At 35.2% G+C, this 20,007-nt stretch overlaps 1 protein-coding gene across 3 annotated transcripts; it reads left to right on the top strand.

Moving 5' to 3' along the window:
• The first annotated feature begins 334 nt into the window (after positions 1-334).
• Positions 335-18,842, top strand: LOC127866292 (testis-expressed protein 47-like). Of its 3 annotated transcripts, none has more exons than XM_052406750.1 (8): positions 335-481; positions 11,693-11,765; positions 12,168-12,271; positions 13,503-13,607; positions 13,904-14,062; positions 16,129-16,192; positions 17,014-17,115; positions 18,252-18,842. In XM_052406750.1, the coding sequence occupies exons 1-8, from the start codon at positions 383-385 to the stop codon at positions 18,293-18,295; spliced, it is 750 nt and encodes a 249-aa protein (XP_052262710.1). In that variant the 5' UTR covers positions 335-382; the 3' UTR covers positions 18,296-18,842. The 3 variants fall into 3 exon arrangements, with proteins under 3 accessions (XP_052262710.1, XP_052262709.1, XP_052262708.1); XM_052406748.1 differs by lacking the exon at positions 335-481 and adding an exon at positions 9,715-10,185; XM_052406749.1 differs by lacking the exons at positions 335-481; positions 16,129-16,192; positions 17,014-17,115; positions 18,252-18,842 and adding exons at positions 9,663-10,185; positions 15,290-16,108.
• Positions 18,843-20,007: the final 1,165 nt, after the last annotated feature.

The raw sequence follows: 20,007 nt of genomic DNA, 5'->3' as shown, positions 1-20,007 counted from the left end.
GCAAGGGTCTGGAGTCGGTTTAGGAGTATGCGGAAAAAGACCTTCCCGACCACGCTCAGCAGAGGTATGCCTCTGTAGTTGTTACAATAACCCCGGTAAACCTTGTTCTTGTATAGGGTGACTATGGTACGTGGCATCTCGCATGTCTTGTGGTATTGCGCTTTCCTCTCAGCCGAAGTAGGGTGGTCTTTCCGCATATTAAGGCCTCCGGTGATGAACTACTATCGCAATGTGATAATGCAAATATCAAATTCCTTTAATGCATAAAATTAATAAAAACAACACTAAATAATTGAATTGCAATTACTGTTGGTGATTTCCTTTTACCGGCAATTTGTATTTGGGTTAATTGGCCATGTTGTCATAGAAACTAATAACCAAAATGGCGGCCTCCGCAGTAAGTCGAGAAGATTCATTACTTGGAGAGCGAAGACCGTCGCTCCTCGAAGTTATAGAGGACAAGAATAGAGCATTAAATAAGGTTATATATTTTATGTATTGCTTTTCTCCAGATTCAACAAATTTGTTTTGCTTATTGAATTAAACTACGTTCCATCGTCCCGTGAACAAACATTTAGAAAAATGAGTGGGTGGGGCACGGAGTGTATATTGACAGGAGATGAATCGAGTATTTGACCCTTACTGTAGTAAATTCAATCTTATACAAAAACTATTCATCCGATTTTATTGGTTTATACGTTATCTTGTTGCTTATTAATTCCTCTTTCAAAAAAATATAACTTTTAGTATATTCCCGTTGTTATTAATGCATTTATAGCGAGTTAAACACAAGAAATACACATTTTATGTTTTACCACCGCGCGTTTTAACGTGTTGTGGCTATCGATCTTTTACGATTAGCGTACAGCGAAGCGCCGAGGTTATACATTTTGATGTACCCACTCACGTCTTTTGTTAAATTATAGTTTCATTTCTCGGCCGATTTTGACAAATTATATATCATTAGAAAGCTTACGTTACGTAGTAAACAGATATATCAATATATATTAAGTTTTTCTTCTGATTTCGACAGCCCGGCGAGTTATAACTTTAACTTTTGCAAATATCATACCGTTTTGGAGTTTTAGAATCTAGATTTACGGTTGACATGTTCGTACTTAATACCAATTTGTAGCGTTTATATTTGGAGTTCAGTTTTAAAAATTACATCTTGCTTAGGAGAATAGAATTCTGTATACGATAGGAAAATTTTTTGTTTAAAAACGAAAGTAATTAAGGAATGAAGGCGGGAAAATGTAGCGCGCGTTCCTAACGCACTGAACTGATGCTACGGTCTTGGCGATTATGCTTTTGTTTAGAAACCGGCCATTGAATTTCTTTTGCCATATTATTATATTTTTTATGGAATATATTGTAGTAATTTGTTCACGAAACATATCAATAAAGCTTATTATAAATGAATCTTAATAAATTAACGATTTCAGCTCTTGTTTATAACACAGAAAGGGTGTAAAATTTATGATGAAACAGCGTATATAGCGGACCCTTTCGATATTATTCGGCTTTGCATGCATACTTGAAATAAAATGGGTGTCAAAAACATTCATCGTTTGCTGTTTATTATCAACAAGGTAATTATGTATAATTATTTGAAATTTTATTTACCTTAAATTATCAATTTATTAAAGATTCTTAAAAATCACGGTCCGTGTTACGCGGGTCATTTCGTATTTTGACATCAGGGCATCATGTCCAACTATTGAAAATCAGATTTTTTTTCACCGGGACGATGACGGCTTGGATTAAGACAGGCAGACAGATAGTTTATTCAGACTTAAACAACAGTACATCGTCTTCAACTCAAATATATAAATTATTTTTAGACGAATTGTTAGGTGATTACACATATAGCAGTGATGATTCTGAATGTTGCCATGTTTCTTATCCGTGTAATATAGAGTCCATGGTTTGAGCATTTTTATCGCGGTGTTCAAAAAAGATATCTCAATAATCTTGTTTATTGATAGATCTGTGGTTTTATTGCCCCTGTGTTCAGCACAAACCAATTATCTCGTTATGATCAGATACTGTGCCGACCAATACTAAATAACACTGTGGTGTCATACGCCACAGCAGGGACCTATACTTGTATTTTGGTCCCTAACCACAGGTGGCAATGTCTGGTCAGATTACACTTTTTAAGATACCTCCATGTCTTCTCGTGGTATTAGTGGTCATTTCTTGGAGTAATGTAACGCCAAATACTCAATTTTGCGTTTATAAGATATGTAGCGTATTGAAAACATTTATAGTCATCTGCCCATACAGATTGCCATAAACTAAATACTGTAGAGATGTCAGCCAGCTAAATCACAATAATTATTTATAAGTGCTTAATATCTATACATGTACATTTTAAACATTTAAAAAATCTAATACTTAACATTTAACGTATTTAGCGGGTACCGGTAAAAAAATTCCGTCATTTCGTAGTCCTATAAAGAGTGTATGGTAGTGTACGGAACAACATAATTAAAAACAGCATTCTCATTTGACCACAACGGGGTTAAATAATCTTTCCGAAAAATACAAATAATACAGATTTTTAATTTAGAATTTTATATATTTATAACTCTGTTAACTTATAAAGATATTTCAATATACATGCATAGACAGTTGACCGTGATTTTCAAGAATCTTTAAATAATTTTAATTAATTGATAATTTATGGTTAATAACCTTTCATATAATTTTACATAATTACCTTTTTGATAATAAACAACAAACGATGAATGTTTTGACACCCATTATATTTGAAGTATGCAAAGCCGAAAAATATCAAGAGGGTCCGCTATACATTTGTATACAGTACGCGGTTTCATCATAAAATTAACACCCTTTCTGTGTTATAATCAAGAGCTGAAATCGTAAATTTATTAAGCTTCATTAATACTTAGCTTTATGGATATGTCTCTAGAACAAAATATTTCGATATATTTCATAAAAAATATTATAATCATGGCAAAGGAAATTCAATGGCCGGTATCTAAACAAAAGCATAATCGCCAAGACCGTAGCATCAGTTCAGTGCGTTAGGAACGCGCGCTACATTTTCCCGCCTTCATTCCTTAATTACTTTCGTTTTTAAACAATTTTTTTTTCTATCGTATACAGAATACTATTCTCTTAAGCAAGATGTAATTTTTAAAACTGAACTCCAAATATAAACGCTACAAATCGGTATAAAGTACGAACATGTCAACCGTAAATCTAGATTCTAAAACTCCAAAACGGTATGTTATTTGCAAAAGTTAAAGTTATAACTCGCCGGGCTGTCGAAATCAGAAGAAAAACTTAATATATATTGATATATCTGAAAACTACGTTACGTAAGCTTTCTAATGATATATAATTTGTCAAAATCGGCCTAGAAATGAAACTATAATTTAACAAAATACGTGAGTGGGTACATCAAATTTATAACCTCGGCGCTTCGATAAAAGATCGATAGTTACGACACGGTCACGTGACTTAGACACAACAAGATATTTGGCGTAACGGTCCCGTTTCTTATCCGTGTAATCTAGAATCCGTGGGTGGGGAAATGTAAACAATGAATGTCTTACACGTTCCAACTTATTTATTCCTTATTAAAGTTTCCAAATCGAATCAAAATAAAATTATATTGTTACTAGCTATGTATTTATATAAAACTTCTTTAAAAGACGTTCCTCAACGTTTATTTTATCCCCTATCTGTCAATGTCATATTCCCCTTTTTTGTCAAGTAGCTGCCTACTTTAATTATTCCTTAGCATTCAGTATATCCAAAGAGATGATATTTAAATATTCAGTTTATGTTGTTTTAATAGAATTTAGTTTATTAGTTGCAATAATCCAACTCCCAGCTATTGACCCTCAGGGAGTTGCAATTGGTTATGGCATATTTCATGTCAAGTCTCTATTCCAACTTGTTGACACTCTCAAATATTAAGCTACTTTTTATATTGGTAATATTTGGAGAAATTCCAAAGAATTTAGCCAATATAAACAGTATCTCTAAATTCTTTGCGCGTCTTATAAATATAACTAGTCAAGTCTCCCGCCCGAAGACTGGGCAGTATCTATCTTATCTATCTTCTAGTAAGGTCAAACCCCCTCAAGAATGTTAGTACAAATGAAATAAAAAGATATAGAAGAGAGAAAGAAGTGTGTAACTTTTTAAAAACAGGTTAAAAACAGATCAAGTATTCTTATGGGGAGATATGTTCAACCCGGCTAACAGCCAGGCTGAACTCGGGTCCAGGGAGGGTGACAATATTAGGAGGTAGAGCATTCCAGTGGATGATTGTTCTGGGAAAGAAGGAAAACTTATGATAATCAGTTGTGGTTTGAATATTATGGAATGTTTGTGTATGGGAGGTTCTTGATTGTCTAGTGTTAGGTTTGAGGTAGTGAGGTATAGGAATGGCTACCAGGTTATGCAAGATGTTGTGAAACATAACCAGGCGCTGGTTAATATGGCGGAGGTCAAGGCTTCGCCAGATTAAGGAAGAAAGCATGTCTGTGACACTGGATTGCCTACTGAAGTCCTGTTTGGCCCAACGGGCAGCCCTACGCTGAACTGACTCAAGTTGTTCAATGCGAGTCACGGTATGCGGGGACCACACAGAGGAGCTGTACACCAGCTGGGGTCTGACCAGTGTTTTGTATGCAGTGGATTTGAGTTCTGGAGAATGTACTATTAGGTTGCGTCTGAGAAAACCTATTGTTTGATTTGCTTTTTTTGTGATTTTGTCGATGTGGTTATTGAAAGAAAGGTCATGGGATATGGTGACGCTGAGGTATTTAGCAGAAGGGACAGATTCTAGAATGGTGTTATGTAATAGATATTGTGTTGGTATGACTGTTTTGCGTTTTGTGATTTGGATGACTTGGCATTTTGATGGATTGAATTGCATATCCCACTTTGTTTCCCATTGTTTGAGTTGTTGTAGATCAGTAATTTTATGCTGTAAAATGCTGTAGTATATTATCGTCAGTAATGTCATGGGACACCTGGACAGGAACAACATCCTTACTGACTGCCAGCATGGATTCAGAAGGAGGCGGAGTTGTAAAACCCAACTCCTGACCCTGTCGGATGAACTCCTGAAGTTTCTAGACAAAGGGAAACACATGACCTTGCCATCCTGGACTTCAGCAAGGCATTTGACAAAGTTCCACACCAGCATTTGTTAACCAAGCTGCACCACTACGGCATACGCGGCCAGACCCTGAAGTGGATCCGAGCCTTCCTGACGGAGCAGTCTAAGATCCCCCCCTAAGGGAGTCTTCTGGGACTGATCCTCTTTCTTGTCCACATTAACTACCTCCCCCTTAATGTCTCTTCCAAGGCTAGGCTATTCGTAGACGACTGTATGGTATACAGAGAAATATCCTCGGAGTGTGAGTGTGAGCTGCTTCAGGAATACCTCCGTCATCTGTGGGACTGGGAGAAGCCTTGGGGACCTGATTTAACCCTGCTGCATTCTATGAGTACACAGAAAGCGATCCCCTATCCTATTCAGTTACACCCTTAAAGGCCACACACATGCATGTGAAGAAGCTTCAAAATACCATGGGGTTGAGCTGCCAAAGGGCATGTCCTGGAAGCCACATATTCAAAAGGTCACCAAGAAATGCAAAGTTTCCTTGGTTTCCTATGCAGGAACCTATGGAAAGGCAATTAGGAGGTAAAAGGCGCAGCACACTTTTGCCTCGTTTGCCCAAACTTAGAGTACTGTGGCACTGTGTGGAGCCCATACCATAAGGAACAGATCCATGATCTGGAGATGGTCCAAAGAAGAGCAGCCTGCTATGTCATGAATAGATACCACAACACCATTAGCGTCACATCAATGCTCGACCACCTACAGTGGAAAACTCTAGAGTCCAGAAGGACCAAATCCAAACTGACAATCGTCTACAAGATGACCAACAACCTTGTGGACATACCTGTAACCAAGTACCTTTCCCTGGCTTGAGCTGTACACGGGGTAACCACTCCATCAAGTACCTGCCATTATCAACATCCACTTCATACTATTGCCACAGCCTTTTTCTTAATATAATCAGCACTTGAAACAGCCTACCGGCTTTTATCGCTGAATCCCCGACTTGGTATCTTTCAAGCGGGGGGCTAGCAACAACCAGATTCTAAATAAGTTGTCAGCGCCAGCTACAAAGTAACTCCTAATGACCCCTCATGGCTGTGCCGGTTGAGGTATTAACCTCTTTTGGGCCACCGTAGCCGGAGAGGCATGAGAGAGGAGGATGAAACCTAGCTGGTGACTCTGCTTTACTTTCCTCTGTCTTTTAACTATCAAGCTCTTCTTACTTTACTGTTTTTACTCTTTAGCTTCGTTCTATCCCCACCTGTTGCGTAATAATAATGTGTGATGGCAGCGACGTATGATGTAGATGAAGATGAATCGGTTATATTAGCAACATAAACTATTTTCTGGCATCAATAAACACAAAACCATCATATATATATCACTAATGCGAAAATTAATACAACTTACATAATGTGGTGTGCTTGCATAATAATCCAAAGTTTCAAACACGTCAACGGTTCATGAAAAAGTGTCAGTTTTGCAATGGAAAAGGACGAGTATTCCGAACTTGAAAATATGATTATCTCCAGAATTTCCCGCAAGATATATATTGTGTCTAATCAACCAATCGTTATACACTGACTTTCTACGGAACCTCTGTAAGATAGACCGAATATTCAATTCAAAACTTCGCCTTTCGGTTTGATAACAGTGAGTTTTTGTATCAACATTTGTTTTGAGTATTTATCCACAAACAACACACAAATTGATAGCAATGGTAACAGGTATTGTGTTTGTTTTGCTGTTTAAGATTGATTGAATTTGATTTATAGATAAACTTGAGACTTATTCTTTATACATTGAATTTGGTTTAATCAGGAAGAACGCTGAGCTGTAGGTATGTACCTATAAAAGCTCAGAGCATTCAAGAAGAACTAATCCATTTATTAATAAATATATGGGTATGTCATTGAAATATACAATAATCAAAGGGAAGTTGTTGACGATGAGTTTTTGTCACTCCATGATTGGCCTTGTGATAGGTTAGATAAATTAAGAAGCAAGATTTTTAATATACTCATATCTATGGATGACTCTTTTTAAACTTTAATAAATTGCTAAGCATACCATTTGTTACTGCTCTGATCCAAGTTTCAAAGGCAGGGTAACGATTTATTATACAAGTTAAAATTATAACTGCCCTTACTATTTTACTGTGTTACTCTAGAACTTTGGGGATGTAGAAACAAACCCCATGGAATACCCTCGCAGAACACTCCAGCCAATTTCTTCTACATCAGAATATTAGAAGCATACATAAAAAACTTAACAACATTGAAAATAGTTTTGTAGACTTTGATGCCCTATGTAACGGAAACGAAACTTTGAGCAGAAATAAGAAAGAATGCATTGTACCTGTATAATATAATAATATAATATGATAATAAAGTTAGAAAAGACCATACAAATCACTCAGCGGGATGATTTATTTATTTTCCATTTCTTCTTAGAACTAAAAGATGTTTAGAACTTGAAATTATTCTTCCAGAATTTAGGTTGTTATACATGACCATTCTTTATGTTACATAATTGGACCCGTATATTGTCACCCAAATACAGCAGTATATTTTTAGAAAGACTTAATATCTGCCTAGATTAAGCTCAAGATACATGCAACAGAATAGTTCTTAAGGGAGACATAAACAAAAACAGAAACATTTTCATTAATACAATTTTAAGATACCTTAAAACAATTTGTACAATGCTATATAAAATCAACCAACATGAGTAAATCTGCAGTCATGCACATTGATTGATGTTATTGTTATTTTTTTGTTAAATAAAATTGTTACATTCAGGCCCCATGTTCACAAATGTGTTTGACATTGAAAATCGATTTCAATTTGCTTTGTGAACACGGGGCCAGGAATTTTGTTAGCAGACAATTTCATCAGTGATCACTATGAAACCTACATATGTATTGATTGCAAACTCTCAATCCACTGTAATGTCATGCAAGGTTTCACCATGAAACCTACGTATGTATTGATTGCAAACTCTCAATCCACTGTAATTTCGTGCAAGGTTTCACTATGAAACCTACGTGTGTATTGATTGCAAACTCTCAGTCCACTGTATTGTCGTGCAAGGTTTCACTATGAAACCTACGTATGTATTGATTGCAAACTCTCAATCCACTGTAATGTCGTGCAAGGTTTCACTATGAAACCTACGTATGTAGTGATTGCAAACTCTTAATCCACTGTAATGTCGTGCAAGGTTTCACTATGAAACCTACGTATGTATTGATTGCAAACTCTCAATCCACTGTAATGTCGTGCAAGGTTTCACTATGAAACCTACGTATGTATTGATTGCAAACTCTCAATCCACTGTAATGTCGTGCAAGGTTTCACTATGAAACCTACGTGTGTATTGATTGCAAACTCTCAATCCACTGTAATGTTGTGCAAGGTTTCACTATGAAACCTACGTATGTATTGATTTCAAACTCTCAATCCTCTGTAATGTCGTGCAAGGTTTCATAGTTTAATTAGCAGACAGAGTAGCTTCTGACCATAATGCACAAATAGGCAGGCTGGTCTGGAGTTTTGCTGGCCGCATATGGCATAAGACTCATTTTCACATAATGCAGTTCACATACATAGTTAATTGAATATGATTCCCCTGTTTTTGAGAAGGCAGTACAGGAAGGATGAACTGACAGACATCGAGATTGTGATATATACAATCTACTGAGAAAAGCATTACAAATTTGGTCAGCTGGATGGCAGTGCAATTAAGTTGGAAAAAGTGATTACTACATGTATACATTCCAGCCTTTGTGGACTTTTTTAGTTTCATTAACATAGTGTGATCTCTGTAACACTTCAGGTATCCTGATACATTCATCTAGGGATATAAAATTGATATTGACAATTTTACGTATTGAATCTTTTATGACACACTTAAGCCTATTATTTTAAAGAAACAATACTTATACATGTACTTATTAATAACAATATTATAACATGAACTCAACCCCTAATAATTACTGGCCTCATTTTGATTTTGAGTGTTTTACTCTCTTTTTTTAATGGCTTGACAAAACTTTAATATGTGAGCTTTATAAAAATATGATAAAATTATAATCTTTAATTTACTACTTTTTGTAAATATTGAGAAATGAAAAATGCATGTAATTACATGTATTTGATATAATTAAATTATATATGGTAATACCTTTAAAAGTTTGCTTTTGCATTGTATTGTATCATTACATTAAACAAGTTATTCATTTTACTCATACATGTATTATCTACAAATTATAAAATGAATACCTTTTCCAATTACAATCCATGTGAATGCTTATAAACTGCATAAAACTTTAATAAGACACTGAATAAATACGATCAGATTTGTTTGCCATAGATAAATTACAATGTGATCTTTTGAAATGGAGACTTTGTTAAACAAAAGTGCCTGGTCTTGCCTTGGTGATTTTGAATGATTGATAGCCTTTAATTTGACTATTCATGGGTTTTAGGTATTTGCTCAGTTATCATGTTGCATACAGCTACCAATGGTAGCCTGAAAGTATATCTCTGAAGATAAGGTGATATTGCCTAGCAGGAATATTGTGTCAATAAAGACTTTGAGACTAATCAGGAGCAGTTTTCATATTACAAACCTGCACGTTAGATCATGTAAAAGTGATAGAACTCCCTCGTGGAAGGATACAGTGACAATCTTATTGTGACAGATTTATTTATTGAAAGTATAATTCACACTTGTTGTATTCTTATTCTTTTAATTGAACATTCATGTGACATTGAATATTACAATAGAGTTAGTAGTGCTGTATATATTCACAAAGACCGTTAAAAGGATTTAAAATGGCTGAGCCGGATACCATGGGAACAGAACCTAAGACTGTAGAGGACCCTGCACCTGCAGAGGGGAACACAGGGGCCGAGGGGGCTCTTAAAGGGGTGAAACTGAGGTCAAAAGTGAAGAAAAGGTTCACAAGCCCCAAGAGGGGCAAAAAAGTGGAGGAGTATGATTGGCCAAAGAGGAGTTACTTTGAGACCAGGTGTCTTGTGGAGAGAGAGGAGGGGGCCAAACTGGTTAGGCACCAGACGGAAAACAAATGATGATGCACCTTGCAATTTATTGTCTCCTACCGGTTTCACTGGAGGGGACTTATGGTTTTCGCTCGGTGTGTCTGTCTGCCACTGAGTCTGTCTGTCACACTTTTCTGGATCCTGCGATTACTTTTAAAGTTTTTCATATTTTTTCAAAACTTGAAACAACATGGATAGATGGCAATATGGACATTATGCATGTCATTTCATTTTGTTCCTACTTCAAAAATTCTGATTGCTATGGCAACAAATATAAAATTTAAAAAACTGACAATTGTGGAGCCGGTAGGGGACATATCGGTATATTGCTTGGCAATAGTCTTGTTTATTTTATATTTTGATGTCTAGGTACATATAGGGATTGACCTGTCAGTTATTCTGTCTGTCAGTCTGTACTTTGTTTACCTTAGATGACATGGTTCTTAAATATTAAATATTTCCTTTTAAAAGCTTATACTTGATGGATTTTATCAATGAACTATTTGTCAACACAGCCACATAACTTGACCTCATTTTGACATCCGCATTGACCTTAATTTGGATTAAGTCTAATTCAAAAGGTCTGAACTCTTTATTTTCCCAAAATAACTCATTTGGTCTTATATCAATATTTCTTGCTACAAAGATATGATACTTGCATGCATGTTATCAATGAGCACTGTCAACACACATCACTTGATTAAATTTTTACTATAATATTAGTATTTGGACTTACTAAATCAGAATGTTAAAGTTCTTTGTTAACCCAAATTGCCTGTTTGATTAACATCAATACTACTTACTAAAAAGTTTGATGCTTACATTCAACACTCTGCAAACTCATATTACCAGACCTCAGTTTGACCTTGACCTCAGTTTGACCTTGACCTCAGTTTGACCAAGACTTTTTTAAGTGGGCTAATGAATCGTTACTGACGAATCTTTCACCAGAGGCATCAGTTTATATTGAACGCAACATTTCGCTATATTAATTTTCAAAAGATTTATTCACCTCGTCTATAAAAATGTGCAGATTAAGATCATCCTGTTCCATACCTTAAAATGGAATAAAGAACGATGTCTATTTACATTTGGTACTGTAAAACACTATTTGTAGCGTGTGAGTGTTTTTAGAAGGCAGGCCCAGCCAACAATCAGCGCCTAGATCTCTGAATGGCTTATGACATATTGCCTATAAAATCGAATTGTATTGTAAGTTGACAGATTAATAAGGCAATGGAGTGAACAGTGATAAAAAAGCTAGGAAAGAGGTGTGTGGTCAAAATCCTGAAGTGATTGGTCAATTATAACCAATCTCCTGAGCTCTTATTGAGCTGTCATATTATGTTATGTTCTTCATAATGAAGGATTTTATTTAGGTGGTCATTTTCTTTAATCAAATCTTTGTGACATGAAAGACTATGGTTATGTTTCGCTTATGTTTGAAGACAATAGGATAGGCAACATTTTATTTGTCAATTAAGTAATTCAAAACTTTTCCTATTTTCAGAAAAACTTGGTTCATCGGCTGGTGTATATTGGAAAGCTCAAGCTTGACCTTCCAGACAGACAGGTGGTTGGAAGTAAATATGTTTTTTTTTAATTCAACCATGATTGTTTTCTGATTATGTTTGGTTGTAATAATATGGTTATTATATAATATGTTATTTTATATGAATTGACAAAAGATATTTAAAAATATTTCATTTCGTCATTTCAATAATTATATAATTAGCATTATTTTAAGAGTTAAGAAATTGTTGGTTGGATAGCACTGCAATTTTTTTTTTTGATTTTTCCAATGTCACAAACATACCTTTCATGATGCAATGTAGAAAATGAATAAAAAAAACAAAATTATTTGAATTATGAATGATCTCATTTGTACAATATCTTAAACAAAGTCAGATTATACAATACACACAAACCAATGAGTAAGCTACCAGTATGAATGTGTTTCACTATAACTGAATGTTGACTTTCAGCTCACTATGAGAAGCTTCTAAAGAATCTACAGAACAACTTCCAGACTGAGCCCATGACTGGACTGCTGCTGGTCTATCTCAAACACATTGTACATATACTAGAGGTAGGGACACACATCATATATATCAGTTGTCTATCTCAAACACATTGTACATATACTAGGGGTAGGAACACACATCATGTATATCATTTGTCTATCTCTAGCACATTGTACATATACAAGAGGTAGGGACACACATCATGTGTATCATTTGTCTATCTCTTACACATTGTACATATCCTAGAGGTAGGGACACACATCATGTATATCATTTGTCTATCTCTTACACATTGTATATATCCTAGAGGTAGGGACACACATCGTGTATATCATTTGTCTACCTCTTACACATTGTACATATCCTAGAGGTAGGGACACACATCATGTATATCATGTGTCTATCTCTTACACATTGTACAAATACAAGAGGTAGGGACACACATCATTAATATCATTTGTCTATCTCTAACACATTGTTCATGTACTAGAGGTAGGGACACACATAATTAATATCATTTGTCTATATCAAACACATTGTACATGTACTAGAGGTAGGGACACGTATCATGTATATGTATTAGAGGTAGGGACACATATCATTAATATCAATTGTCTATCTCTAACATATTTTACATGTATTAAAGGTAGGGACACACATTGTACATGTAATAGAGGTAGGGACACATATCATTAATATCATTTGTCTATCTCAAACACATTGTACATGTATTAGAGGTAGGGAAAACACATCATTAGTTTCATTTGTCTATCTCTAACATATTGTAAATGTACTTAAGGTAGAAAGCACACATCATTAGTTTCATTTGTCTATCTCTTACACATTGAACATGTACTAGAGGTAGGGACACACATCATAAATGTCATTTGTCTATCTCTAACACATTGTACATTTAGTAGAGGTAGGGACACACAACATTAGTTTCATTTGTCTATCTCTCACACAATGTGCGTGTACTAGAGGTAGGGAGCACACATCATTAGTTTCATTTGTCTATCTTTAACACATTGTACATGGACTGGAGGTAGGGACACACATCATTAATGGCATTTGTCTATCTCTAACACATGTACATTTTCTAGAGGTAGGAACACACATAATTAGTTTCATTTGTCTATCTCTAACACATTGTACAACTAGTATGGCTGACAGTGTTTTCATTAAAAACATATCAAATATCATATTCTGGCTCTTTAATTGTCATGCAACCGTGTATGGGGGATTTTTTTCAAGCAAACTGCTGAGCTGGTCCCCATTAATGCTGTTATGTTTCAGTGCTCTTCTGACATGGTAACACAGGTGATGAGAGACATTGTCAACTTCCAGCGATCCAGTGAGGGATTCCTGGCAGGGGCAAAAATACTTGTCATTTCACATGATATATCCTTTCAGAAGCATTTCTATCAATTTAAAGATGAATTATAAAATATTGCACCCTTTACAACTCATAGAAACTTTTTCAGGTTCTGACTAAATTAATTGTTGATAATAGCCTGTGTTTATTCTTTTTTACTTTTTAAAAATTTAATATCAATAATTGGGTTCTGTACTCTATTTTCCATAGACACAATTTTGTATGAATATATCATTAAATAAGCAATATATTTCTGCTATTTAAGGCAAACATCACTTTTTGCCTCCAAAATCCTTTCCCAGTATTTCCTTAACTGGTGCACGTTCCCACACGTCTGTACCAAGGCTGGGACTTCAGGCAGCTGGACATCCAGGCTGCACGCATGGAGGCCTATGAGTCCTCCGAGGGGGCAGACAGAATCATCATAGACATCCTGGGACAGCTACTCAAACTGGGCAACAAACTGGCTATCACACCTAAGGTACGCCCACTCCACCAGGACTGTGAAAATTCTCAAATTTAATTGTTAATATATTTCCAAATAATTAAACAATTACAAAAGGATGAATTATATGTTATGAGTATTGTTTTTGGTGATATGTATTGTTTGTGCTGCGGTAAAAGTGCATGTTGAAATTGAACAGTGATAATGCTTTTTGTTTGTGAATCTAAATTGCTTGGTAGCTACCAGTTAGTCAAGGATTTAGTTGAACAGTTCTGTGTTGATAATTTAAGGGTATATGAGCCACATCATGCGAAAATGGGTCTTAAGTCATACACAGTCAGGCTAGGAGTTACCATGTGGGGTATAAAGTCACGCAAGTTTTCATTGTCTCTATAGACTCAGTAACTCCTGACCAGACTGCATGGACTTGCAGGCTCTTCTTAAGCTGTGCTGGATTCAAATGATTTGACACAACTCACATGAAAAAAAAGATGGCAGTGATGCTATTCTTATATTTTGTAATTACTGATTTATTGTAATGTTAAAGGGGTCCCGCTCTGTTTATAAAATAAAGCCATATCAGCACTTATCCACTTACAAGAAATTTCATTTTAAATAGGTATTCCGCCTTGATGTTGGTTTGTGTTCGTTAAAGGATTATATCGATGAGATGAATACAACTTCTTTCAGTTCTTAGCTGCTTCACACCCATATCAATTGCGGGGTGTTGGGACGTTTTTGGTGACATATGATCATTTTAAGATACCTTTGATTATGGATATATTGATAAAACACAGAAATACTGTGTGAAAAAAATAAGAAAAAAGTCAACAGAAGGGGTAACCAGCAAACATGTGTATCATTTTTTAAATATTCATTAACTTGTACAGACCTGTTTGAAGATAAAGCTATTTTACATGTTATATATAGTATTAAAAATAATTAAAAAATCTTTCAAAATAGGTATCAGATGATTTTCATGTATTTGTTTAAAACACTTCAATAATTATTTACCTGATCCATGTGTGCATGATTATTATTGCAAAATATCTTCTTTTAAGATACATGTATTTCTGGTCAATAGCTATTTTCTATTTTGCCTATTGCACTGCTGTAATGACAACTTAAATTCTATACTTTAACATGTTCTAATATCAAGTAGACAGCTACACCCATAAGAAATATTATTACAAACTTACTGTATTTATGACAACTGTAACCTGATTGACAATCTCATTGAACAGTATGTACATGCATGTTTAGAGCTCAGCAGATGAGAAGGTGGAACAAAAGGTAAAGCTGGCTGCACACATGTGTATTTGCTGTGATGGGTTAGGTTGGCTGGCCCTTATTACTGCATGCATTTTGTTTGCACAGGTTCTGTTATGAAGTGTGTCAAGCAAGTCACAGTCAGTTATTGAACTTGAAACTTGAATATTTTATTTTTAATAATCCCAACAAAAATGTCCAGAGATACATGAATGTGTAGAGCATCCAGATATAGTAGCTACAATTGAGGGCATTGACTTGTACAGGGTATGCTCTTTATTAAAAAATTGATAAAAATGTACAACTGTATTAATGGTGTATTTTATATTTTAAAAAATATGTTTTTATTAAAATGATTTTTTAAGAACACTACAAGAGTGTACTTTTTGTGTTATGATGCTATTAAACAAAATATGTCTCAAGACAAAACATGCCAAATGCTAGTGTAGATTTACAAACATTTCATTTTACAGTTTCTATTGATCACTAGGAGGAATATTTATACCTTTTTAAGCTTAATGGCAATATAAAGCTGTATTGTTTTCTGGTATTCCAACTTCATTATTGGGGATCCCTTGAAAGACCCTTTAAAAAGTGTAATACATGTGCTCACAACTTAACCTTCAAAATGTATTATGTGATTGTAAAATATGTTACTGGTATGTTTGGGTTCCTTTATTTTCTTGTATTTCCTAGGGTTTTAGATAGTAAGTCCCAATATCCAAGTTTTGATATGAAATCTTGCAGATATGGTTTCATGCAACAGAAACACAAGTCTGGTTCTGGTCTCGTATAGATGTGATAATTAAACCCATGCATGATGCATGTTGCAGATATCCTTCAAGACAACGCTAGACCAGCTTCATGAGAAGTTTGGAGACCTCCTTCCTCAACAAGGTGAGACACACACTTAGGCTGTTCCTGACTTGGCATGCAGTTTGTTCGAACTACTTTTCATTCATATTTGAACTTTTGTAACACATGTAACTGTATTAATCTCATTCTGTACATCTTGACCTTTTATTAGTTGTCCTTTAAAACATTGCCTTCAATTATTTCATAAATACTTAATAATATCTTTTATCCCTGTAAATAGCGCAACTAGGTGTAATGATCTCAATGGCATGGTTGAATTAATATTTTTAAAGTTATTATTTATGTATGGCAAATTGACGGGACAATCTTTTTTTTACTGCAAAATTGATATTGTAAAATTATGTGACATCACTTTTGCATGTAACTGCAATTTTATCAGAATTAAGATTACTAGTGGCCAACTTGCTCTACAGTTTATTATTTTCAGTTGTATTTGTAGGCACTTAAGCAGAAAAAGAAACTGACATTTTGGTCATGGTTGCCCACACGTTTTCTTTGAAAACTTCTTGTACAGAGGAAATATTAGCAACATCAGTCAAAAATGGGTTTTATGCCATATGTGACCAGCAAAGTTCTCTGACCAGTCTGAACCAGAGCTGCCCCTGTCAGTTATAAAGTAACAAGGTTACATGGTTTCATCCGGAGACATGATTTAGAATGTATAAAGGTTGGTCTGGAGCTACATGGGCCACGTATGGAATAAGACCCATTTTTGCATGATGCTGCTTATGTGAGGATTTGTCCAGACAATCTAGAGACCCCTACAAATGTTAGTGACCATTTGCTAATGAGCCCCTGTTTATCACCATCCCTACTGACATCAAATGCTTGTTTTCTGGCAGCTCACCTGCACTACTTGAGTGAGGAGAATGACAGCACAATGGTGCTACCAGAGGAATATCTGGCCATGTATGAGAAACCCTTCGACATCACTCTGGAGAGCGGTACATACTAGCACCTGTGTAGATCACTTACAGGGATCTGCCACCCACCTTTATGCATCAATACTTTTTAATGTTGTTAAAATAAACAAATATAAAAGTGTTTTGTACTGGAATTAAATACAAACAAAAGAATATCATACTAAAATAGTTTTAAGGTTAATAATGTATAATTAATCTTGTAAAATATGTTTAAGGACGCAATTGAGTTTGAATTCTGGAAACGACTCAAGCATGTAATAGATGTTAATAGAGGTCCTGAGTATCACTCAGAATGGTGTACAATATCAGCTTTGCATCATAATCTCAACCTCTAACCCTTTCCTTCTCAGAGGCAAAAAGAAAATGGCTATGTGAAAACAGCATAAAACCAGAACAGCCTGTGAGTAACTCACAGTCTGTTCAGGTTGTATGCTGTTTGCTGCTCATCAGTATCTAAGGGTGGGAAATGTAAACTTGAAAACTTGAATCTAGTAAGAAAGGTTTTTAATTAAATTTAGCTTTCTTAGGGACTAAAAATGCGTCATAATACGTTTCTAAGTGGTTAATGTATTTGTTGTGGATTTATTTTATAAAACATGTATCATCTTAAACCTGGTCTGCATCTATGCCATCCAGTAATCTTAGTCATGAACATAAATATTAGACAAAGTCAATTTCAAAGCAAAAATGTCACAAGTAGTGTCATTGTTTATTTAGACTTAATTTGAATTTCAAAAGTGAAATTTATTATAATGACATTATGGGTTTTGACATATTTACTTGATGGATGGATTTTAACATTCAACTTACACTCATATTGCAACATGCATTAAAAACATTATTTACAACAAACAGTCTGGTATGAATGTTTAAGCGCACGTGTAATGTATCATTATGTGTTAAGAACGATCTTAATATATTCATGTCTGTATTTGAAATGTTAAGTGAAGAACAGAAAGAACGTAAGATCAGTCATTACCAGGTCTCATTTGAGTAAGGCTGTTCTGTCTCCACTATGCATACATCTCTCAATGCATAGAATGCCTATCTATCATCATGTAATGAATATTTAACAGGAGCAATTTTCTATTGATTTGGCACTTTACATTCATGATAAATGCTTTTTTCTTGTTCTTTATGTCCATATTGTATTGCAGAAATGGTGTGGCCTCTACCAACGAAGCTTTTCCCCTACAACTGAATGATATCTGCTTCAGTGAAATATCCATCAACAAACCATTAATGAAAAAAAAATTAACGTTGGTCTCTCACATTTATTGAGTTGAATGCAATTAAATGTTGTGTGAATTGATTGAGTTATTAATAATGCAGACTGGCATTTGAAAGGATGCACATTTTAGAGCTCTTTGTGATTTCACTGTCTATGAATATTTTATGCTTTATCAAGAAAGAGATTGTTATTTAATGGACCCATTATGTGCCTTTTGTTTTCAAAAATGGACATTTTGTCAGTTAGTTAAGGTTGCAATAGGTCTATTCACACTAAATGCATTGTTACTCAATACAGTTTGTTTCATATTTGGACATAATCAGATAAAGGTTGATTTATTGGTTCTTATTTATTTGTTAAAAATATTTGTACATTAGTGATGCCATGTTTTCACTGTTTCTTATGGAAGCATCCAATAGCATCTATACAACACAAGCAGTATAAAGACCATATAGAAATATAAAATGAAGTGTCTGTGATATGTTAAATGTTGTAAATAAATAAAAAGTTAACTGTATGTTCTTGTAGTTTTCATATGGCAAGCTGTTCCCATTACCAATAGAACACACATGCAGGCTTTTCCCCAGGCAGTTTTAGCACAGCGGGCCCGCGGTGCCTGGACTTAAAAATCTATTTTGTTGCAGGGCTTGTTATCCCCCGCCAGAGGCGGAGGGATATTGTTTTGGCGTTGTCCATCCGTCCGTCCGGCACTTATGTGTCCGGAGCCATATCTTGGAAGTGCTTTGGCGGATTTCATTGAAACTTCGTATGAGTATATATATGCATAAGAGGATGATGCACACCAAATGGCATTGTACACCATCTGTTAAAAACAGAGTTATGGCCCTTTGTATCTTGAAAAAATGCTTTTTACTATAGGTTCTTTTGTATCCGGAGCCATATCTTGGAAGTGCTTTGGCGGATTTCATTGAAACTTGGTATGAGTATATATATGCATAAGAGGATGATGCACGCCAAATGGCATTGTACACCATCTGTTAAAAACAGAGTTATGGCCCTTTGTATCTTGAAAAAATGCTTTTTACTATAGGCACTTTTGTGTCCGGAGCCATATCTTGGAAGTGCTTTGGCGGATTTCATTGAAACTTGGTATGAGTATATATATGCATAAGAGGATGATGCATGCCAAATGGCATTGTATACCATCTGTTAAAAACAGAGTTATGGCCCTTTGTATCTTGAAAAAATGCTTTTTACTATAGGCACTTTTGTGTCCGGAGCCATATCTTGGAAGTGCTTTGGCGGATTTTTTTGAAACTTGGTATGAGTATATTAGCCCTGCCAGAGGCGGAGGGATATTGTTTTGGCGCTGTCCGTCCGGCTGTCCGTCCGTCCGTCACTTTTGTGTCCGGAGCCATATCTTGGAAGTGCTTTGGCATATTTCATTGAAACTTCGTATGAGTATATATAAGCATAAGAGGATGATTCACGCCAAATGGCATTGTACACCATCTGTTAAAAACAGATTTATAGCCCTTTGTATCTTGAAAAAATGCTTTTTACTATAGGCACTTTTGTGACCGGAGCCATATCTTTTTTAACATAACAGACGTTGTGTTCACTCTGCAACACTCTGAAAATTGAGTGTATATAAACATTGAATGTTTTTGTGGAAAACGCACGACTTATTAATTCACCTAAATAAATTGTGAAGGCTTAAG

Source organism: Dreissena polymorpha, chromosome 2 (genome assembly GCF_020536995.1).
Source record: "Dreissena polymorpha isolate Duluth1 chromosome 2, UMN_Dpol_1.0, whole genome shotgun sequence".
Classification (NCBI taxonomy): Eukaryota; Metazoa; Mollusca; class Bivalvia; order Myida; family Dreissenidae; genus Dreissena; species Dreissena polymorpha.
The sequence above is the reverse complement of the archived record's forward strand: the minus strand, read 5'-3'. Positions and strand labels throughout refer to the sequence as shown.